Here is a 24,075-nt window from a genome sequence, read left to right on the forward strand (position 1 = left end):
TGCATTTCTAATTTGTCAGTCTGACCCCACACCATCTGGGGCAAACAATCGCTTCTCCCTCCTCGGCACCACCAGAACACATGGCATACTTCAGGCTTCTTTTTCAGACATCTTGTATTTTTTTTGGCTCCCGAGAAGAACAGACTCAAGAATTCAAACCATATCTTCAGGAAATGATATTAACCGATGTTCAGTTTCTTGATCCATCTCGAAAGGCCCCATCACATTGGGAAGTAATAAATCAGCTATTTTACTGTCAACATTTTCTTCCAGCCCATTTGCTTATGTGGACCCCTTGCACTGTAACATGGCCTATTTGTACCTTGAGCTTCTCAAAGACTCACTCAACGAGTATGCATATGCAGCAGAGCTAGCAGGCTTGAGCTATGACCTCCAAAATACCATCTATGGGATGTATGTAAGTACCCACGTCTTAGAGCCTTCCACTCATCAACATTTTTTTATATTGATTTGATGGAAGCGTTTTTGATTGAGGGTATGAGTTTAATTTCTTTTTAAAAAAATATTTATGGCTAATCATATTTTCTCATCATTTAATTTTTCAGTTAGCTCTTATTCTAAGTATTCAGTGATTTCATTCACATTATGCAAATTTTCCTTGATTTCTGTTTTTGTTTTTGTTTTTTTTTTAACATCTTTCATCAGATCGTCGTATTTTTCTCCTCAAACAAAATGGGACCCTGATTGAGGTTTAGATCTCACCCATTCTCTATGTGAAAACTCGGTCTTTCACAACAGAATAATGTCTTCCTGCCATTGTAAAACATAAGGTTGGCTGATTCTGTTTCCCTAGACATTCAGATCATGAGGCTGCATATCCATACTCTTCGGTCATGTTTCTTCATTACCATGCCACTGCCTGAGGTATCAAAGCATTTCTTTTGTTTTTCTTTTTGTTAGTCGCTACATTTATGCTGATCCTCTCCATTGCAACATGACATACCTGTTTATCAGGTTATTGAAGGATGATTTAAAAGAGTATACATATGCAGCACGCCTCTCAGGTTTGAGCTATGGCATTGCATCAGGGATGAATGCAATACTTGTAAGTAAAATGAAAACCAAAGAAAAGGCGCCACACCGTTTAAGCGTTATGTTGAGCTTGGGAAAACTATTAACTTCTGCATTTTTAAACAAGAAGATTGATGGTTTTTTCCTTGCACCTTTTTAATGATTGAAGAACTCAAATTAGTAGTAGTTCCACTAATGAATGATTCAGTAGAGTTTAGTGCAATTTGTGAACATGTATGTGTGCTACATTTATTTGCATGTTCCTCTGCTTGAAATGTTTAACATATTAATTCTGAAAGCATGTTGTTCTTCCCATGTGCTTGTGTGTATTAACATCCATAAGTGAAAGATACCTGTAGTTACTGTTGTGGTGCTTGAATTTTACTCCTATATAAGCTTCTTTTATTTTTGCTGACAGCAATAGAAAGCTCCTGTGTTCAAGTACATTTGATGTTTTCATTTAATTTATTTTGTAGTGTGCACCATTAACTACGTTTAAGTGTGTTTTAAAATAATCATTATTAAAAACATCCCAAAATATAACTTGATTTTTTTCCCTGAAACTATTTCTGATGTGTTTCAACTTCTTTCTCATTTCCAAATTAACATTCCTTCCATGGCACACATTCATCTTCACTGTTATTGAAAAAATATTGTACGTTTTAGTAACAGCTAAAATGAGAGCATGTGCTGTGTACTCTGTACTCCTCTTTATCGATTCTTATACAAAAGGTTTTAGGGTTTTAAAATTTTTATTTTGCAGTGCTTCCCCCCCCCACAAGTAAAATTTCTGGTAGCTTTCATTTAATGTGTAAGTATGTACATAACTAACCATTTTCAGAGTCTAGGGAAATTTGAAGCTCAGAGATCAAAAATTCCAAATAGAAAAGTAATAATCTATTGTTTATTTTTTGCTCTTGAGTTTTAGTAGCATATTACCATTAAAATGGGTCATTTGTAATTCATGATAATATGAGCTTTCTGCTCATTGTAAATCTAGTTCCACATGAGGTGGCCTCCATAGTCAATAATAGCCTTCACTCCTGCGATTCTTGCCTATCATTCTGTGTAAGGTAGAGGCTTTCATAGTTCTTCAGTTGCAGTAGGTCCTCTATTGCTGTGGGTGCCACCGTGTGGAAGTACAATAGGTAGCGCCTGCTTTTCTAGTGTTAGCTTTTGAAGACTATTAAAATAAAATGTCCCAAGGCAAAAATCCTGATGGTACAGTGTGTCTTCATAGTACATCTGTTTTGCCATTGGCTTTTGATACATCAGGAGAGCTCATCAAACAAGCAAGTGGTGAGACATACGGATCCTTTTTAGGCAACACTGAATGACAAAAATGGCAAAATGCCCACACACAAAATTGGGGCTGTCTGATTTCACCAAAGATGATTTTAAAAAAATATTTAAATATAAACAATTTTGAGACATTCCTAACAGTTCACTAGATGATAACTACTGGTGATTTTTACCTTCTTACCACGTCTCTAAAACCCACGTTAAGCCTGGCATTCCTTAGAAGTTATTTTTGAAGATTAAACTTAAAACACATTCTGCAGTTAATTTTGATTTAATGAGAACTTGAATTTTGATGATGTGGTATGTTCTGCTGTAATCTTGCATCAGGTGAGTTTTCCAATTATTGCCTTTGTTTAAGAATAACAAAATTAGGCTTTTGGGTTATTAGTAAATAAAGATGTAAATAAAGATGTTCTCTTCCTAAGTTAAATTATATTTATGAGAAGATAAATTAGTTGAATTTCTTTTTCACTTTTATTTTAATATACCTGGCTTTGGATTTTCTCAGTGTTTAAAAATCAAGCTTAAAGTGTTTATTTGGAAGGTTTTTTTGTGATATTTTTAGACTTCTAATACTCTGAACTCTTTTTTGTAGCTCTCGGTGAAAGGTTACAATGACAAGCAGCCGATTTTGCTAAAGAAGATTATTGAGAAAATGGCTACTTTTGAGATTGATGAGAAAAGATTTGAAATTATCAAAGAGGCAGTAAGTTTTCTGAACTCACTTTTGTAATCTTGTTGTTCATAAGGTGATAATTTCGCCTTATTTCGAACATTTTTAAGAGGAGAGGAGGGAAAGCACTGCTAACCCTATGGCAGTCCTCTCACTCTGTCTTTGCTAAGTCCTTTCCTCTACCCAGAAGTGACCCCTGATGACTCGGGGACACCTGACCCTCAAGAGCTGGGGATGTTGTGGCACTGACCTTCAGAGAGAAGCCTGAGGTAGACCTAGTAGCAGTGAGAGACCCCTTGAAACTTTCATCCCCCCTCCACTTCAGAAGGACGCATGATTCTTCAGACTGAGGTCTACTTGTCATGAGAACCTTGTCACATGAGTGCAGACTATTTAGGCTCAAGGTGTCTTCCAGTTAAACTCAACTCATAGTTGGCCTGATAATGGAAACATGGGATAGATAACAGTTTTAAAAGCCAAACTGTGACCTTAATTGTACACCAAAAGAAAAATCACCATTGGGGCGCCTGGGTGGCTCCGTGGGTTAACCATCTGCCTTCGGCTCAGGTCATGATCCCAGGGTCCTGGAATTGAGCCCCCCATTGGGCTCTCTGCTTGGCGGGGAGCCTGCTTCCCCCATCTTGCTGCCTGCCTCTCTGCCTACTTGTGATCTCTGTCTTTCAAATAAATTAATTTAAAAAAAAGAAAGAAAGAAAAGAAAAATCACCATTTTCAAATGTAGTTTTTGGATGAAGATGCAATATTTTGCATATGTAGGTGGACTTGCTGCTTGCTTATACAGACTTTTGGAATGTCCTTATGGTACAGAATCCAAGGACACCAAGAGATGCAGGCCCTGAAAACTGGGGATGACTTTCTGAGGGTTGAAAGATGTCCCACAGGGAGAACACTTAGAATACGTGTCAGATGCTGTGGATAAAGCAGCAGCCCAGATAAAGAAAAAGCATGCCTTTAAATTAAAGGTTCAGAGAATATTTGAGTAAGCCCCATTCTAAATTCAAAAAGGAGAAAGAAGCAAATATTCCTATATCCCAGTAACACAGGATTTATGCAGAATAAAGTTTGATTATAGTTGATTTGGGACGCCTGGGTGGCTCAGTTGGTTAAGCAGCTGCCTTCGGCTCAGGTCATGATCCCAGCGTCCTGGGATCGAATCCCACATCGGGCTCCTTGCTCAGCAGGGAGCCTGCTTCTCCCTCTGCCTCTGCCTGCCATTCTGTCTCCCTGTGCTTGCTCTCTCCCCCTCTCTCCCTCTGATAAATAAATAAAATCTTTAAAAAAAAAAAAGATTATAGTTGATCTTTTCAAATGATTTTTAAAGGACTTATAAAATTAATGAACCTGTGTCTTCCTTCACTAGTATATGCGATCGCTTAACAATTTCCGAGCTGAGCAGCCTCACCAGCACGCCATGTACTACCTCCGCCTGCTGATGACTGAAGTGGCCTGGACTAAGGATGAATTAAAGGAAGCCCTGGACGGTGAGACTTTTTCTGCTTATAAGCCTCTTTATTTTTTTCTAAAATATTTTGATTTATCCTGATATCTAGTGTTTATGTTTCTAATAATTTCTAGTTTTATTAAAGCCAGCTGTGCATATACTTTTTTTTTTTTAATAAAAACAGTGTTGCCCTTCGAAGTGGCTTTCATATTCAGGCTGTGTTGCCACATTTGCCTCTTTCTTTTTTTTTTTTTTTTTAAAGATTTTATTTATTTATTTGACAGACAGAGATCACAAGTAGGCAGAGAGGCAAGCAGAGAGAGAGAGAGGGAAGCAGGCTCCCTGCTGAGCAGAGAGCCCAATGTGGGACTCGATCCCAGGACCCTGAGATCATGACCTGAGCCAAAGGCAGCGGCTTAACCCACTGAGCCACCCAGGCGCCCCATTTGCCTCTTTCAATCTGGACCCATAGCAGCTAGTTATTGCTGTTCATAGATTTCTGCAGGTGACTAAAGGTTTTGACCAAAATACTTACCCTTATTAATACTAAAGTTTTCAGAAGAGGATAAAAGGGCTGAGGTTGAAAGTCTTGTCATGTAGGAATTGTGCTCAGACATCTGTAGCTCTGTTAGTTAAACACAGAAAAATGTGTAAAGCCTAAAGAGTCGTCCTTTGTTGCTTTTTTTCTAAAATCTCAAATCTAGTTTTCAGAGATTTCATTTGAAAGTCCTAAATTCCTTGAGGGCAGTGATTATGCCTTCCTTTACCCTCTTTATTTGGTATCCAGTGCCAAGTATGTCCTCAGTATGCATGTACTGAATGGAATGAGATTACTTCAGGATTGTTTCATTCTGAAGAATGAAGACTGATAGTGCCCTTTATTGTTTTATCTGTCTCGCTTCTCAGCATTACTTTACCAACTCATCTTTTCCCCCACATGCTCAGCAGTAAAAGAATACTGTTGAATTTTTAATGACCTTGTATGACAAGTCCTTACTTAAACTTATTATGTAAGTATAATGCTTTTGATGTCTTCAGTGACAAATCAAGAGCAGAGTATTGACAGTCATTTTAGTGGTTGCCTCAGTCATTGGGTAGGCATATAGATTATAAAATTCATTAACTAGAACTAATGCATTTTTAATTTGGACAGTTAATATCCTTCACAAAATGTTTGAGTCATGTCTAGTTAATAGCAAGAGTTTTACCTTAAAAAAAAAAGCCACATAATTGATTATAAAACTATTTTGAAACTTGAACCTGTGCTCATTATAATCAGAAAGCAAAAGTGTTGGGTTTTTTCTTCCCTTTGTTAGATTCTGGGTCATATGGTATATTAATTTTAAGCCGAATAAGCTCTAAAATATATCATAGGAATATGAAACCTAAAACGTGTTTTTTATAGAGAAAGTGCTTTTTTGGTTGACACTCTCTGCTCAAAAAATAATCCTTCTGTTGCGGCATATGTATATACTCATACAGTCATCCAGGAATGTTGACGTTTCAATGTGAGAGGTTGGCTCCCTCATGACTGTCAGTCAGTCAGCCGTGTAGGTGCTGGGGTAGCAGGAACCTCAGAGTTCAGTTCGTTCCCACAACACTTACTGACTGCCTGCTGTGTACCAGGCCCTAGACTTCAGGTGCTTGAGATAAACAATGATCAGTTATAGTTGGTGTTTCTTGATTCAGGGACTTCAGTCTAGTGGCCAAGCCGGAACGTAAACAGATCATTTCAGTATAGGTGGAGAGAGGAGGTGTTGTGATAGTGATCTGCAGAGAAGTGCTCCCAGCGTCTGGAGAACAAGCATGCGCTTCAAGATGAGTAAAGCCAGGGGTTACATGCTGGCTCTACAGCTTACTAGCTTGATGCCTTTGGAAAGAAACTTAAATTATCTTCCCTTGGGTTCTCTCACCTTTAAAACAGGAGTAGTAGTGTATACTTTGAGCTTTATAAGATAACACATATAAAATGACCCATAGTAAGCACTGGCTAATTCCCTTCCTGTGTCTCTGAATTTTAGTCACTGTTTTTAGCATCCATTGCAGCAGTTACTAATAGGATGTCCTAATGGAGAGGGGACAACTCTTTCTTATTGAAGAAATAAATCAATGCATGGAAAAGGAATGAGGGGAAAATCACTGTTATGATGCCATGGCAGTAATTGACACAGGCAGTGTGCACCAATGGATGCTAAAATTAGTGAGTAAGGGGAAACAGGGTGTTACTTGTATAGTCTCAAAGTACATTTCTCCCCAAATAAATATTTATTAATCACAATGGGAAAAGTTAGCGTTGATGGGCACATGGCTTAACCTAATTGCTTGTAGAACATGCATGGGTTACTCTGTTTTAACTGAAAAATGAAACAGTGCACTTACAGTAAAGACATCTGGCAGACAGCACTGTAAGCAAGTGGTCAGTGTTAACATCACCATGATGACAGCACACCAACATCCTGTTCCCCTGTTGTGATACATCGGTAAGGATGCATTACCTCTCTGGTTCTCTTCCTAGTAGTTGAGTGTTTAAGCTCAGTTTAATCATGGGAAAACACTAGTCAGACTCAAAGGACATTCTATAAAGTAACTGAACAGTACTTTCAACAATCTAAGGATCATAAAAGTCAAGGAAAGACAGGAATTGTCCTAGATTAGAAGAGACCTACAGCACTAAGGACATGTTACTAAAATGCAAGGTGGAATCATGGGTTATATCACAGAACAGAAAAAGAATATTGGGAAAAACTGAACTCAAATATAGACTCCATTGGTGACTAGTATTGGAGCAGGGTTAATTTCTTAGTTTTGACCATTGTGCCGTGGAAAGCTTGGGTAGAGCGCATATGAACTCTGTACTGTTTTTGTAGCTCTTCTATAAGTCTTCAGTTAGCTCAGGGTCATTTCTTTTGAAACCTCATAGGTAGAGCTCACTATTTTTTTACACCTTTACAGATGTCACCCTTCCTCGCCTTAAGGCCTTCATACCTCAACTTCTGTCACGGCTGCACATCGAAGCCCTTCTCCATGGAAATATAACAAAGCAAGTGAGTGGTTGAGGTTCTAGCAGACTTGTGGGGATCAGTGTAAGAGATTTTCTTTACCCTGGCCTAAGACTGTTCACCACCACAGTGTGAATATAAGCACATTAGTGTTGACTTCTCTGCTCTATGGAGGAAGATAGAACAGCATATGAGGGGGTAGAATGATGGTGGTCAACTGTGGACCTACTTTCATGGCTGCCTCCTCCACTCTTGCCGTCTTGTGCAGTCACAGGAGGAAATGGAAATAATCCTTACTCTGTGTAGGACAGCAGGACTGTGTAGTGCATAAGAGCACATGGTGTGCAGTCAGCCTGCATTCAAATCCTGACTGCCACATACTAGGTACTTATTCTTCCAGAATAAGTACTGTTTTTTTCATCTGTAAATTAGAGCTTAAAGATTAAATTAAATGGTACATGCCAAAGGCTTAGCACATGGAAGGCTTTTTGGAATTCCCATTCTGGAATTCTGGCAGCCTCTCTCAAGACCCCACACTTTCAGGATGCCTAAGTGGCTCAGTGAGTTAAGTGTCTGCCTTTGGCTTAGGTAGTGATCCCAGGGTCCTGGGATCGAGTCCTGTATCAGGCTCCTTGCTCAGTGGGGAGCCTGCTTGTCCCTCTGTCTGCCACTCTCCCTGCTTGTGCTTGCTTGCTTTCTCTCTCTGTCTCTGACAAATAAATAAATAAAATCTTAAAAAAAAAACAAAAAAGACCCCACACATTTCCTACTACTCTGCTATACTGTCTCCAAAACAGTGTGCCTGAGGTCAGATGCTAATAAGTGGCAAAGACAGGATTTTTTACTAAAGTCAGATATATTTATTAAAGATTTTATTTATTTTTAGAGAGAGAGAGAGTATACACGATTGGGGGTTCGATCTTAGAACCCTGAGATCGTGACCTGATGTTGAAACCAAGAGTCAGGCGCTTAATCGACTGAGCCCCCTAGGTACCCCAGTTGTATTTCTTAAAAAGCCTTATGCTCACTCACTTCCTTTGCTTTGTGTCTGTGGCCAGGGTCATTCACTTGGGACCAACTTTCCATCACCAGTACCTCTCCAGCTTTGGTGTTCCTTTTCCCACAGCACTGAGGTCATTGTCGATGCTGGTCTGGGTCTGTTTTTCTTCATCTCTGCCACACTGATTGTATTACCGATTGACAAATTCAGTTTTTACCCATTTGAGTAGGGTCAAATATATTTAAGGTTTAAAAATCCATTTTTATGATAACTAGTTTATGTTGTTTTCGTATTGCATGGGCCACCACCCAGTATGCCATTTTTATTCTCAGATGACATCTGTGGTTTTGTAATGTGCTATGCTCTTTTCCCACAGGCTGCACTAGGAATTATGCAGATGGTTGAAGACACCCTCATTGAACATGCTCATACAAAACCTCTCCTTCCAAGTCAGCTGGTTCGGTATAGAGAAGTTCAGCTCCCCGACGGTAAGTTGGATATCTTAACTTTGGTACCGGACTGCTTTGACGTAATGTTGTGGCTGATTACAGGTGGGTTGAAGTCACTTGGATAATAATGTTAAGTTTTATGGTGAAGATCTACTGGCTTCTCTACTATTCATGGAAGTATGGTTAAAGAGAATTAATTCTGCCGGAAAATTCTCTACAGTAAAGCCAAAGAGGTGAAATTGGAGGTAGGCAGTAATTTTAAGAGAATGACATCGGAATTGACTGGCAGTTGAATGTAGAAGAGTTAGGAAGTAAGAAAGGTACAAAGCTGAAGAAGTGTTGACTGTGAAGCATGAAATAAAATCTATTTATGAAAAATGGAAACTAGAGTCATAATACTGAATTGGAGGCCCATAGGAGTCTTTGGCAGAAATAGTTTTAGGAAACTCACAGGTGCAGACAACAGCATGTATTCATTACATGCATATTTCATAAGGAATTAGCATAAAAGAACAGGTAATAATTAATACACTGGCGTTTGCAGTGTTGGATTACTTTTGTATTAACAATGGTTTCTTTTCATAGAAACTCATTAAGCATTATTTTCACTTATTGTTCAAAATTCTGTAATAGGTAACAATTAGACCAAGGATGAGAAGCATTGATTTTTTTTTTATGTGTTCTTTTTGTTTTTGTTTTTAGCTAAATGTGATGTTGGCTATTCCCCATGCATGCGTGGTCTGTGCTCCAAGCCAGGCACCCCCCCCACACACATATACTGTTTTATCTGCCTGAGATAGTGCTCCCTTTCCTTCTCTCTTCCTTATAGACATCTGTACCCTATTCTTCCTTCCAGGCCCCATCTTACAAGCCACCCATTCCACTAAAATTTTCCTCAAACTCCCAGCTGGAAGTAGTCCTCCTCTTCCGACCTCCCAGCACAGGTTTTCTGAAGCTTTCTTTGTTGAAGATGCTGAGCCCTTCTTCTCTTGCATTGGGATTGAGTGCATCTCCATCCCGTTGCTGGACTGTACAGTGTTTAAGGTCGGGCTCTGTTTCTGACTTCTCTGAGAAGCTGCTGAAGCTACTCCAGCACGGTGTTCCCTCACCGTGATACCTCACGGTGTTCCTGTTGTTGAACGCTTGCAGACACCTTCACAGAGCTCTTGCTCTTCTGCATCATCATAGGCCTGGCGATGGTTCATGTCAAACTGGCGCTGTCTGTCCCCGCCATGGGGCAGAGAGGAGGAATCAGGATATGCCAGTCAGACACCACAGCATTTGGGAGTCAGGCAAAGGGAGGCCAGTCCAGAAACAGATTTTCAAAGTGAAATCAGTCTTTCACACCTCTTTTCTCACACCTCCTGCTTTCTCTCTCCTCTCCTATGGCCTTCTCTCTCTCCAAGTGCACTGGCCAGATGTTCCAAGCTCAGAAACAGGTCACTTCACATCCCAGTCTCCAAATGCTGGGAGTTAGGGAGTCATTCTGACTTAGCCAGTTGACTAGGTGTAAATGTCTTACACAGTCCTTCAGTTAACTCTCCAGAAGACAGTATTAACAATTTAAAAAGGAAATGTTCAGGCCTTGTGAAGGAGACAGTTTGGGATATATGTGAAAAGGCTAGAAGTTGGGAGAGGGGAAGTCATAGGAGCTCCAGACCATGTTCCCCTTCCTCTTGTGATAAGAGGAAATTTTGAGCCACCAGTACACAATCAGAAGGTGTGACTGTTGGTCAAACTTGGATCTGGTCAGAAAAATGAAATAGGTGAAATATAACTCCAGCTTGTGTGTCTCCCTTCACTGTTGATATCTAAATCACCATCTGTAAGTGAACACAACATATCATTACTACTCTGAGAAATCTTCTTGGGAAGTCTTATACTAAGCCCTAAACACTATATATACTCAGTCACATAGATGACTCATGAAGTAAAGTTATTAAATCATGAAGCGTGATCATCTCTGAGTAACTCTGATGAGGTATTTGTCCACCATTTCAATGTGGTGTCCTTAGAAAAGTCCCCCCACTTCTCAGGGCCCTAGCTTCCTCATCTCTACAGTGAGGAGTTAGGCTAAGTTATTTCCAAGCATTGTACACATTTCTGTAAATTTGTGAAATGATCTTTGGTGTGGGTATTGATATTAAAAATGAAATGCTAAATAGAAATCCAAGATAATAAAGTCAAAACTAGTAATTTTTTTTTTAAGATTTTACTTATTTATTTGACACACAGAGAGAGAAAGACAAAGAAAGAGGGAACACAAGCAGGGGGAGTGGGAAAGGGAGAAGCAGGCTTCCCCCTAAGCAGGAATCTTGATGCGGGGCTCCATCCCAGGACTCTGGGATCATGACCTGAGCCAAAGGCAGATGTTTAACTGACTAAGCTGAGCAGGTGCCCCAACAACTAGTAATGAGTATGGCTCCAGCCCGGCTGGGGTAGCCCGCCATCCAGCTGTGGCTTGATTCTTTTCACGACCGAAGTGAAGGCTGATAGGCAAATAAATAAATAAATAAATAAAGTAAAACTAAAAATACGGTGGCCAAAAGTTGACATCCAAAAGGATTCTTGGATCAAAATCCCTTTGTGAGTACTGTTATTCTACCCTCCTCCTAACGGTAACCACTTCCCACATGAGCCCCAATAAGGCAACCTTGCAGCCCACAAAAGAGATAGAAATATGACCACACTTCCCTCTTATAAACAGGTGATGGTAAATATCTGAGACCACTGGTCCACAGCCGTAGTTAAACAAAGGGCTGGGAGTACCCTGGGATGGCAGTCGGGCCCTCCACAAAAAAAAAAAAAAAAGAATTCTTTTGTATGTTTATTAAAACACAAGTGGTATTTCTGTGGAGAGTCTTATCTGTATTAGCTAGTTCTAAGCTAGTACATGCACTAACTTGTACATTGTATTAACTGTGGGTTTTACTTAGCATTAATACTTAGCCATAAAATGGGTCTTTTAGAAATTCTTTGCCCTTTAAATTTGATGAATGTTTATTGAGGGCCTGCCAAGTTCAAATTGCTATATTCAGCAAAGGCTTCCCTTAGGTAAGTTAGTTGAGTTTCACATTCTTTTTTTTTTTTTTTTTTTTTTTGAGTTTCACATTCTTAATAAATTAATTGCAGTTTGGAATTGCCGAAAAACACCAACCAGATAAAACAACTTTAAAAAGCCAGACAAAACATTGGCTTTATTAAACCCTAAATAAGATTTTGAACTTGTTCTTTTTTTGAAACTTCCTAGGAGGATGGTTTGTGTATCAGCAGAGGAATGAAGTTCACAATAACTGTGGCATCGAGATATACTACCAGACAGACATGCAGAGCACCTCAGAGAATATGTTTCTAGAGCTCTTCTGTCAAATCATCTCTGAACCTTGCTTCAACACCCTGCGCACCAAGGAGCAGCTGGGTGAGAGGGAAGTGGGGAGTAGCAGGATACCATAGACTTTGAGCAACCCTTATGCTCAGGAAGCATTCTCCACATGTACTGTCCACTTGCATGGTGCTACGGCCTTGCTGCATTGAGAAAGGCTGTGAAAACTTGCCCATAGGCAAAGTTATGGGGAATCCACTTTAAAAAATAAGCAGTTAACATTGTGTGGACATTAAAGCATTTCTTAGGAGAAGGCCATGTGTTTACAGTACATACATGTCAATAAGGGACATTTTGGGTAGGGGGAGAGGATGCAAACAGAAGATTATTTATTATGGAAGGCAAGATGGAAAGCAAGCCGTGCGGAGAAGTTTAGATTCATGAAACTTTGGGTTCCCTGAGAGCAGGTATTATTTCTTACCCATCTTTGCATTCCAGGCCTGGGGCATACAGAAAGTGTTGAGAAAATGTTTCAGGCAGCGTTTTAGGCACTATTTAAAGTCCTGGAGTTCCTGGCAGGTTTAATCAATGAGAAAAGAAAGAAGCCCCAGTAATGACTGGGAAGAACCAATGAAAGAGGATTTGGGTGAATCTTTCCAAGTATTTTCATTTTTTAAACCACCGCTATGCTTGACGCTCATCACGGAAAAGGGATAAATGGTCCATCCCGTCAGGTGCTCACTGTCTGATCGGAGGTGAACAGAAGAGAAGTCCCTGCCCTCTTTGAGCTGATGTTATGGTCGGGAAGACAGACCATAAACAAACTATAAGGGAATAGTTACCATGCAACGTGGTAAATGTGGCTGAGAGACTTCACTGCAACTAAAGGTCACGCTGAAGATAGTGACTTCCTCAGAAGTGGGACCCAAAGACACCACAGCTGTCAGAGATGTGGTTCAGGGAAGAGCAGCTGCAGGACGCAAGCACAGCTCAGTTTGAACAAGATGTGGAAGGGTGGTTGTACATGAGCTCACAAGGTGACAGCAGAAGTGTGACCTTCTGTTACTTGGTCTCTCGAGATTTTTAGTCTGAATAGAGTCGGTCTAGGAATGGATTCATATAGGGAACTTGGATGGGAAAGGAATCAGCGGTGGAATCATGGTATAGGGTTGAAAATGAGTTCAGTCTGTCCTAGGAATGGGAATGACTTTAACATAGATGGAGGATGATTAACTCGCAGACAGGGAGCAGTTGTGGGATGTACGACTGAATAATGAAGAGGGTTTTTTCCTTTTTTTTTTTTTTTAAGCAAGAGAATTATCTCTCAACTTTTTAACTGTTCTTCAGAGAGCTCTTTTGCTCTATCCTTAGGGACTTAGGATATCCTAGTTATTCATATTTCTTCAGAGGTGAATAATACAAAGCCTATAAGTAGATTTTACTGCTCTGATAGGATAAGTTTTGAAGGATTAAAAATGACCCAAGGCTCAGATGCCCGAGTCCTGACTGGCTGATGTTTGTGTTTCAGGCTATATCGTCTTTAGCGGGCCGCGTCGAGCCAACGGCATACAGGGCTTACGATTCATCATCCAGTCAGAAAAGCCGCCTCACTACCTAGAGAGCAGAGTGGAAGCTTTCCTAATCACCATGGAGAAGTCCATAGAGGACATGACAGAAGAAGCTTTTCAAAAACACATTCAAGCATTAGCGATTCGTCGACTAGACAAACCAAAGAAACTGTCCGCAGAGTGTGCTAAATATTGGGGGGAAATCATCTCTCAGCAATACAATTTTGACAGAGGTAAGGCAAAATGAGGGCCCCGACATTTACGACACATGAGTGTAATGTTTGAGGACACGGAGGCCATTCTACAAAATGGTACTCCTCTTGTAGGTGATGTTCTGGTGCTAATTTGGTTGGGGTGTGAAGCATAGCACTTCTGAAGAACCATTTTTTAACATCATAACAGTTTCTATTAAAAAACTTTATCTTTTTTTCTTCTCTAAAACTAGAGCTGGCTCTTCCTGTATCTCATAATAATGCAGTAATAATAAATCTAATTTCACTTTTTTGTGTTCAGTTAGTGTGCCTCTGAGGTGCTGAGCACAGATGATGTACTTATCTATGGCTCATAATACCAAAAAAAGAAAAAGGAAAATGTGCAGATTGAACTCTCCTGAGATAAGCCTGCCCTGAGGCACAGGGGTTTAAACTTTTGCCTGCAGGGATCTCCAGGAATGTGTCAGTGCCATTACATTTGGGACGATTGTGCTCCCTGAAGTCGCCTGCTCAGTGGCTTCCTTCTTCTACACCGGAGAGTCACAGGGCAGGGCGCCACGCTGGAAGTCAGGAGCTTGTGTTCTCATTCTGACACCAACAAGCTGAAGATCTTAGCCAAGACGCCTTTGTCTGGGGCTCCCGTTTTCTTACCTGTCATTTTTTAGCCATTGGCAGTGGTGCCTACCATTTCTTGAGCATTTGCCATGTGGGTAGTAGCGTGTGACTGTCACTCATCATTTTCCTTAGTTCTCACAGCAGCCCCTTTAAGTAGTTATTACCTTCAATTTCCAGATGAGGAAACTGAGGCTCAGAAAAGCTGACGTGACTGGACTGCCGATCCAGTAGCTCCTAAGTAGAAAGCCAGGATGTCTTCAGGCGCTTTACTTGATATTTATCCCCTGACTACTTGCAGGAGCAGATGATCACTTAAAAATAGGGATACCTAAGAGCATTAGAACAAAGTATATGGTCATTTACTATAGTATTCTGGGCTACTTAAGATGGAAATATTAGTAAATTACTGTTTGATTGCTGTTTCAGACAATACAGAAGTTGCATATTTAAAGACACTTACCAAGGAAGATATCATCAAATTCTACAAGGTAATTGAACTTACATGTTGAGATTTTGACTCCTAAGCAGATCTTATTTGTGCCGTGTTGTATGTTACTGCTTTGGATCTTCTGCAGCCTCGGTCAGCTATCCTGCTCGGAAGGGTCTTTTACCTGTGAAGCAGGAGCAGGACCGTGCATGGCTTCTGAATGAAGACCCCAGGGACTAGAGCTTCTGGACCTCAGTTTTCTTATTTATGCAATAGAGATTAATAGGAGTATGAATTGAGGTGAGGTGTGCAAAGTCATTGGCACTTAGCATTTAATAAATGGTATCTGTTGCTGTTACCTGCTGTTGCTTTGAATCAGAATATGTTTTCCTTGTTGATACTACAAAATAAGTTTCAGTTGTGTCTATTTATTGCTTCAGACTATTTACTTTGTGAGGTTACGTCTTTGTTCCCAGGGCTTACAAGAAAGGGTGATCATGTTCAGCTCTTTCTGGCTTCTAACGCATTATTAGTTGTGAGTGTTTAAGAGAAGTGATGTCCCAATATAACTTACTCTTGTGTTTCCACAAGCAGGATTTTTTTTCTTCCCCTCCACAAATTCTATTACTCATTTGAAATTATAAATAGAACCTAATTACTGAATTTGTAAGAATAGCAGTTTATAAGACTGAGTCTTTCTTGTCTTAAAAAATAAGAGTTTTATTACCAAGCTTAAGCTAAGTCTAGAGCATCTTTTTCCTAGCTGTGTTCCATGGTACACTATTGTTCCACAAGATATTAGTAGGGGAATTTATAAGAAAGGGTTTCATGACCATGCAAGTTTGGGAAAGACTACACTCTTCATTCTTGTTTTTGGAGAATCAACAGTGTGTTAGCATTTTAGAAGTTCTGAGAAACCCCATAGTAAAAATTTCTTTAGCCTAGCATTTAATTTTGACTAATAAAACTTCATTTTTTTAAAAGATCCTATTTATTTATTGAAGAGAGAGAGAGAGAGAGCATGAGCAGGGAGGGGGCAGAGAGAGAGAAAGAGAATCCCTAGCAGACTGAGTGAGCACAGGGCCCAGAGCCCAACATGGGCTCAGTCTCACAACTCCTAGATCATGACCTGAGCCAAAACCGAAGAATCAGACACTTAACCAGCTGAGCCACCCAGGTGCCCAGACTAACGAAACTTCCTAAAGTGATTCAGCGTGCATCCTTTTTTCTTTTTTCCTCCTCACAAAATATAAGTATCTCCTGGGACTCTAGTGTTCCTTAGAGTACGGTTTGCAAGAAAATGCAATTTTTTTATTGGTTCGTTTGTTTAGAAAGATGGAGATTGGGGCACCTGGGTGGCTCAGTCAGTTAAGCGTCTGCCTTCTCTTCAGGTCGGGGTCCCAGGGTCCTGGGATTGAGTCCCGCATCGAGCGCCCTGCTCAGTGGGAGTCTGCTTCTCCTTCTGCCTTTTCCCCCTAGTGGTGCTCTCTCTCAACTACATAAATAAATAAAAACTTTTAAAAAAGTGGGGGGGGAAGGAAAGGAAGAAAGGGGAGAAAAGGAAGAAAAAAGAAAAGAAGGAAAGAAAGGGGAGAAAAGGCGGGAGGGAGGGAAGGCGATTGTCCAGAGCTGGTCAGGAAATGGAGACTAGTCTGAAGCTGAAGAGGGTGTTACCCTCTACTGATAAAGATTGATAAGAGGGCAATGAAGAGTTGGGTAAAAAGCGATAATGAATAGATCTTTGGAAGCAAATTTTTTCTCAGTAAATGAGACAGTCTCAAGTGAGGTACTTTGTGTTACTGGAGGCAGACCTGGGCCGAGCTCCTGAAAGAGGCTGGAGGGCCTGGGAGGAGGCTTGTGGGCGAACCTGGGCTGTCCTGGCAACTGGCAGAGCTGTGGTCGCCTTAGTGGTGCAGCATCAGTGGGGTTCACGTTGCAGCTGCACAAGACCTGCCTTATCATAACTGCTCCGTAAATACTTAGTGAGCTGATGTGGCTTTGGCAGCAGTCTCTCACTCTGAGGGTGTAATCAGGGGCAGCTTCCACACAACTTGTGTTTTCCCCTTGGAAAAGACAATAGTGGTCCAGCATTAAGGAAAAGGTCAAGAGTCACTTTCCCACAGGATCTATCAACTCATCGGGCCTAGTGTTCATGGTATGACCTAGGGAAGTCCTTCAAAGGAGCCTGGTGGAGTGAAGAGAACCAGCTTGTTTCTCTCATACCATCACTGTAGCTGTGTGACTTCAGCAAGTCATCATACCTCTCTGTGTCTCTAAAATCAGACCATCACGGGGTGCCTGGGTGGCTCAGTGGGTTGAAGCCTCTGCCTTCGGCTCAGGTCATGATCCCAGGGTCCTGAGATCGAGCCCTGTATCAGGCTCTTCCCTCAGCGGGGAGTCTGCTTCCTCCTCTCTCTCTGCCTACCTCTCTGCCTACTTGTGATCTTCGTCTGTCAAATAAATAAATAAATAAAATCAGACCATCATGACACTTAGCTTACAGAGACTCAAGTCTTCTGATGCAGGAGAGTGCCTGATATAAGGGGACAACTGGAGAAATGTTAGTTTCCTTTCTCTTTCAGTAGATGAGGAACCATGGTAGTGCCCTGGTGCAGAAGCTAAGAAGGTTCTTAGAGGAGCAGGTTGTGCTCAACCCTTGACTAAGCTCCGGCCATCGCCTCTGGAGTTATTAAAGGTTACTAGGTTAGGTCCTGCCTCACACCCCAGTGAGTCCTAGGCTAGGTTTCCAATCCCACCCAGGGACTTATTAACTGTAGGAGTTTGAGTACATCACTTCATCTCTGTGGACTCCATTTTCTCATTTGTAAAATGGGGTTAATAATAATTCTTGGCTACCTTACCTAATCTTTGTAGAGTTTAAAGGAAATACTCTTAAGTAAGGGGAAACCTCTTTTTTGTTTCTGGCTACGTGAGCGCTAATTCTTCACATTTGTAAAAGAGTACTTCATTTTAAGTTCCTAAGTGGCGCAGAAGGGTGACCCTGCTGTTTGTTCTTTCTCCCTAGGAAATGTTGGCAGTAGATGCCCCAAGGAGACATAAGGTATCCGTCCATGTTCTTGCCAGAGAAATGGATTCTTGTAAGTATTAAATATTGACCTTTTTTTTTAAGTGTATTTTTAGGCACCTGATGGTCGTCTCTTGCCCTAGGAGCATCCTTTCATTGGGTACCAGAGAGTAAAGAGAGGAGGGGACGAAATGGAGGCAGGGTCTGCTTTATCAAAGCAAAAATAAGGAGCAAAGGGAAATGAGGCCGGGGAGGAGAGCACGCCAGCATTAGCTGCCACGGTGCCAAGCTGGTCACAACTTTTCAAGGAGACACAGCTAGTTAGTCATAGGACATCTTTAGAGAAGCTGTGCGAGGGACCACTGCATACAGTTCATCTGCTCAGTCCTTCCCATCTTCTGTCTCTGAGGGGCCAAGGTTTACCTCCCAACCGTTAGCTCCCCTGACCTTCTGGGTTGTTTTACTGGATCCTTCCTGGTTGGTCAGAGCCTCAGGGTCCAGTGAGGCCAGGCATGGGCATCAAAGTTGCTGTGGGCCAGGCTTTATAGCCACAGTAATGTTGTGAACCATCACTGGCAACATTCCGGATAAGAGGTAGGACCAACAGTTGAGGTGTTGGGGAGCAGGCAGCCTGGGGGGGGGACACAGGCCTGGTACAGTTTCCGCATGGGCCAAGTCCGGTTTCAGTTTCTATTTTTTTTTTTTTTAAGATTTTATTTATTCATTTGACAGACAGATCACAAGTAGGCAGAGAGGCAGGCAGAGAGAGAAGGGAAAGCAGGCTTCCTGCTGAGCACAGAGCCGGATGTGGGATTCCATCCCAGGACCCTGGGATCATGACCTGAGCCGAAAGCAGAGGCTTTAACCCACTGAGCCACCCAGGCCCCCTCAGTTTCTATTTTTTAAGTTGCTCTTGTAGGCCAGTATTTATTATGTCAGTAGTAAACCTTTTATTTTCTTCTAGGTCCTGTGGTTGGAGAGTTCCCATGTCAAAATGATATAAATTTGTCACAAGCACCAGCCTTGCCGCAAGTAAGAAATGCAAATGTCATGTTAGAGCACATGGTTAGAGGACTTCCTTCGTGGAAGGAGCTTGTTCATCAGAACACATAAGGCTAGAGGTTTCAGGTCACCAGGTGTTTGAGCCTCTACTTTACGTTCCCCTTAAAGTCTGGTTCGCCATTCTGACAGCTCCCAGGGGTCATGCCCTTTCATCAGCAGAAAGACTTGGCCTCTGACCTCGTTTGTCTTTGCTTCTAGTTTGAAGAATTATGTTGCTCTGCAGTGAGTTACCTCCAGCCATGTCTTTTTACCTGGCCCCTTTCATGGTGCAAGCATGTTTTAATCGTCTGGAAGGGTTGGCCTTTACTGGCAGGAGGAGGGAACTGGCAGTGTGCTCAGGCCCCTGCCAAGGAGGCACAACAGCCTCTGCATCCTGCTGGAGACTTGTGTGCCCGCTCTTGTGCCCTCACCCTTGTATGCCCAGAGGGAAGCCAGGTGTCTTCTTTCTGGCCCCGGGTCCCACTCAGACACTCACCACAGGTTTGCATAGACAGTCCAGCCCTACCGAGCCAGGAAGATTAGATGGTAATAAGTGGGGTAGAAACTAGTGTGTGTGGGAGGGGGGGAGGGGGTGTGGGAGGGAAGGAAGGAAAGAGAAAGAAGGGAAAGAAAAAAAGAAAAGGAAGGAAGAGGGGAGGAGAGGGAGGGAGGGAAAGAAAAGTCAGCGTTCTCGTCAGTCTGGTTTTTTAGACTATAAACACTAAGAACTTTTTTCTTTGCAGCCTGAAGTGATTCAGAACATGACTGAGTTCAAGCGTGGTTTGCCGCTGTTTCCCCTTGTGAAACCACATATTAACTTCATGGCTGCAAAACTCTGAAGATCCCTCCAGGGTGGGAGCGTGCAGGGGGATGCGTCCCTGAGTCTTCCAGGGGTGGGAAAACCTCCGCCACTTCAGTAGTTTCTGGCTCACGATTAGAGAGACAAACAGAAAAAAGAGGGGTTTGTCAAATGTCATTATGTAGAAATATTAAAAATCCAAAGTAATTAAATTACGAAATCTTATAGATGTAGAATATTTTTTAAATACATGCCTCTTAAATATTTTAAAATTTTTCTTTCATTACTAAGAGAAATTGCCCTCTATAACAGTACTTAAAATGATGAATGATATTCCTATAGAATCTTACCTTCCCTGTTCTGTAAAATAGTCACTTGTCAGAAGACAATATGCTAGTCACTTTTTTTTTCCTAAAAGCCTCCTAGGTTGACAGAAAAGGCTTTAAAACCTTTAGAAAGGTAATACCTTTTTAAAAACTGATTCTCAAATTTGCTTTCTATTTGGTGGTTTCATGTAAATCAATGAAGAACATTAACATTTGGCAGATAATGAACAAAGCGAAATAATTTTCTTTTATTAGTAAAATTGCTGATTATATAAAGCATGGTTTTAATCTTTTTATAAAATTTGAACATGTTTTTTATTCAAACTAGCAAAATGCTGGAAAACCCTAGAACACCCTACTTATTTACAATGCTAGAAATACAGACTGACCTTACATCAATTTTGTCCCAAACTGAATTTCTCAGGATTACTGTGATTTGTTTCTTTCCGATTGAATTATATTGACGTTTTTGTTCATAGTTGGTTTGCCGTGTTCCATCAGTTTTACCTTTTCCCATCAATAACATTTATTGTATTTATTTGATGAGTACAAATAGGGTCAACTTCAGATCCCACTGAGTGTGTGACATGCTTTTCCAACATCAGCTATTAAAAATACTTGTAACTTTTTGCTGCCATGATATTGCAGTCAGTATATGAACCAAAATATTTGCCCCATTATGAATTTAAAAGACAGCAAGTACAAAGCCACCTTTTTGAAGGTACAAAAAATAAAGCCTTGATTCTTAAGTAGTGTGATCTCCAGAAGACTCTAAAATCCCTTTTTGCTACCAGTCTAATATTGCCTTAAGTGTTAAGTTATTTTTTGAATATATAAATATAAACATAAACATAGAAACACAGATGAAGACTGGAGTGGACTTTTAAAAAACTATTTTTTTCATGAGATACTATTTTAGATGAAATTGTTACTGTAGATTTAACAGCTGTTTTGAAATATTTACTGTTATTAAAACTTGCTTTAGGAGAAATTGTGAATATCCTTCCACACACAGGCCCTAGTAATAGTACGTGGCCCCGTTGTCCACTAACTCAGGCAAAGTATAGGATGACATTCTCCGATGACATCTTACCTCTACGTGAGTGACTGGCCAGGACTTCTTTCTGTAGAGTCATGTCTTTTCACACCTTCGGTTTTCACATTTGCCATTTCCCAGATAATCTACATTTGGGACAAGAGTGATATAATCACAGCTATGGAGTCTGCTTTCAAAAGTGGCCTCCAGTCTCCTGTCAGATAAATGTGGTGCTGTACCCGTCTTTTTACCCCTACCTGCAGGAGCTTCCTCGTGGGAAGCCTGTCTTTGTCCCTCAGAAGGTGGGTGAGCCATCACTTCCTTCTGGTTTTATGCATTTGTAGACTATGCAGCTTTTCATCAAACTGCAGATATACACGAGAAGGATCAAAAATTAGCCCTGAGTGTTTAAATCCACCGCTGGAAGAGTAAATACTCCACCTACCTTTTCTGCGGAAAATTATGTGCTATTGAGTAATTTTTAGCTCTTTAAAAAAAAAATGGGTGAAATTTAACAGTGTCATTTTTGTGAGAAAGTCACATGAAATCTGAAGGGAGTCTCGTGTAGTCTTCCAGGAACCTGGGGTTGCATGCAGGGTGTGCCAGCACTGTCCGGTTTCCAGACTGGATCTCGGCTGCTGTTGGATCGCCCGGGCATTCTAATGGATTCATCGAAATGGGTCCAAGCCGCAGTCCATGAGCAATAACAGACCACCTTGGATACTGCTGTTTACTCAGCGCATAGTAAATGAGATTTGTGGGAAACAGACTAAGTTATTAGTTATGACTTTTTTAAAAAGTCTTCTTTTCGCCTAGGTGATGTGGAAGGGAGAGCATGTGACACAGCCAGTATGGTGGAGTGCTAGGGTAATCCTGTTTACAATAAATTGCCTGAATTTAACCTCCGGCGTTTGCATTTGTATTATTTTTACAGTTTTAGTGGGCAGCCTACCTCTTAACATCCCAATTTGACGTTATTTCTTGCTTTCATTATTCCTAATGCAGAAAACAGTGAATTGGTTTTTTTAGGGAAAAATTTTTTTTTGAGTGTATCTGGGTGACAGTGATTTAGTCAAATAAATGGGTCAATTTCACACTCAAAGAGTAGATCGCTTTTGTGAAAGGAATCTTGGTGGGGGGCTGAGCTCCTTGCTGTGCATATTGTCACTGACCCCAAACCCAGAAAGATTTGTCCTTGGCATTACAGGGAGAATAATAAAAAGGGTAGAAAAGCCAAATATTTCCTCAGCAGCTAGTTTTGCTTCTTGTTGCCACATCTCCAGCAGCAGGTTAGGCAGATATCTTGTCCAATCCCTGGCTTCTGATGCCCTGCCAAGGTAATCTTCCTACTAGTGTGGTTGCCAGCTCGCTCACATGGCCACTTCGGGAGGAAATGTGCTTATTCTTGTGTTTGCAGCCTAGACCGTGGTGCAAGTCCACATAGTCAGCACTGTGCTCAGGGATGCTGCAGGAGCCCTCTCCGGGGGCCCAACGCAGCCCCAGGTTTTATGGCTTGGGGCAGTTTTCCCCTCTCATGGTGCATTGGGGGGATCACGTGAGCTCCTTAACCATATTCTCTAATACAGCTTCATAGGATGTTTAAGTCTGTGGTGAAAACCAAGAATTCTGACATACTCACCTCCCCTTTCTAGGGGTGGTTCCTGCCCTCCTAATCCTTCCCTGGCAGGGCCTCTGACCAGTCGGCTCCTGGATCCCAGGTATTCTGTGCTGCCTGTCAAATGAAGTTGAGTTTCCTTGTCAACCTGGACATTGTCTACCCCGAGATTTCATGTGGCAGTGCCCATTGGTGCACTGAAATGCTGCTGTTCTCACCCAAGGCCAGGTCTTCACAGATATGACAGCATTTTGGACCACTCATGCCCTAAAAGAACAGTAACCTCACAAAGTACTTTATAGATTATAGACCGCCCTCACAGACCTCTTCCGCAATAATCTTTGACACAGAAGGACAGGGATTAAAATTATCTTCATCATACCAGTTTTTCAGAGATGGGAATAGGCTCAGAAAGGCTAAACGGATAGCCCAGGACCATGCAGGAAGCACATATTGAAATCTCCATTCTGATCTTTAAACTTTGAAACCTCATTGTCCCATGTGGATTTCCTATAATAAGAGCTACCAAGTCCATGAATGTACCTGTGGAACAAATTAGAAAAGCATTTGCTTTTGCATTTGTATGAAATGTTACCATTTTTACATGTACCGTTTTAGTCTCCCAACCTTTGCCTGTCTCGGAGGGAGTGAGACCAGATCTCACAGTGGAGGCATCTGCCTAGTCCACGGTGGTGTCCACTCCACTGGGCTGTCTTGTGGCCTGCCGTATCTCCGTGTTCAGCTTAATTCAGACCCATGCCTCTCGGCCTGCTACACCCTTAAATCAATGCAGGCCCTCCTTTCTGGTGCCCCTGGAGTGATGAGAGTCTCTGGGATCCTTCAAGAAACTGAGAAAAGGAGTACAAGGAAGACTGCAGTTCTCCTGTGACCCCAGCACTCAGAGACAACCACATTTAGATCACGGGGTTTTTTTGCATTCTTTTTCCTATGCATATAGGATGGGGTCATATATTCAGTGTTGCAACTTTTGCTTTCAGTGGTCTGTACTGAAATTTTCCCACATAGATACGCTTGAGGTAAAAAAAAATGTAATTTTGTTTTTGTTGTTGGGTGTTTGGTGTCATGTACTATTATTTGTTTATCGAATCCTCTTTGTAGGATGTTTAGGTTGTTTTCGGACTTTGATGCGTGATAAAGCTCCTTGTGTTGAA

The 24,075-nt window shown here is 41.4% G+C and overlaps 1 protein-coding gene across 4 annotated transcripts in view; it reads left to right on the forward strand.

Moving 5' to 3' along the window:
* The window catches only part of IDE (insulin degrading enzyme), a 116,227-nt gene extending 92,152 nt beyond the window's left edge, over window positions 1–24,075 (forward strand). For 3 of the 4 annotated variants that reach the window (XM_045068894.1, XM_045068896.1, XM_045068897.1), the window contains exons 15-25: window positions 274–418; window positions 2,930–3,040; window positions 4,389–4,509; window positions 7,422–7,513; window positions 8,845–8,956; window positions 12,168–12,335; window positions 13,768–14,040; window positions 15,061–15,122; window positions 18,087–18,159; window positions 19,051–19,118; window positions 19,871–24,075. In XM_045068894.1, the coding sequence (XP_044924829.1) occupies window positions 274–418; window positions 2,930–3,040; window positions 4,389–4,509; window positions 7,422–7,513; window positions 8,845–8,956; window positions 12,168–12,335; window positions 13,768–14,040; window positions 15,061–15,122; window positions 18,087–18,159; window positions 19,051–19,118; window positions 19,871–19,966 (1,321 nt within the window). In that variant the 3' untranslated portion in view covers window positions 19,967–24,075. Of the gene's footprint in view, window positions 1–273; window positions 419–921; window positions 1,067–2,929; window positions 3,041–4,388; window positions 4,510–7,421; window positions 7,514–8,844; window positions 8,957–12,167; window positions 12,336–13,767; window positions 14,041–15,060; window positions 15,123–18,086; window positions 18,160–19,050; window positions 19,119–19,870 lie in introns of all 4 variants that reach the window. The other variant, XM_045068895.1, reaches the window with a different exon arrangement.

This window comes from Mustela putorius, unplaced genomic scaffold (assembly GCF_011764305.1).
Source record: "Mustela putorius furo isolate JIRA1106 unplaced genomic scaffold, ASM1176430v1.1 tig00003909_pilon_pilon_pilon, whole genome shotgun sequence".
In the NCBI taxonomy this organism is placed as follows: Eukaryota; Metazoa; Chordata; class Mammalia; order Carnivora; family Mustelidae; genus Mustela; species Mustela putorius.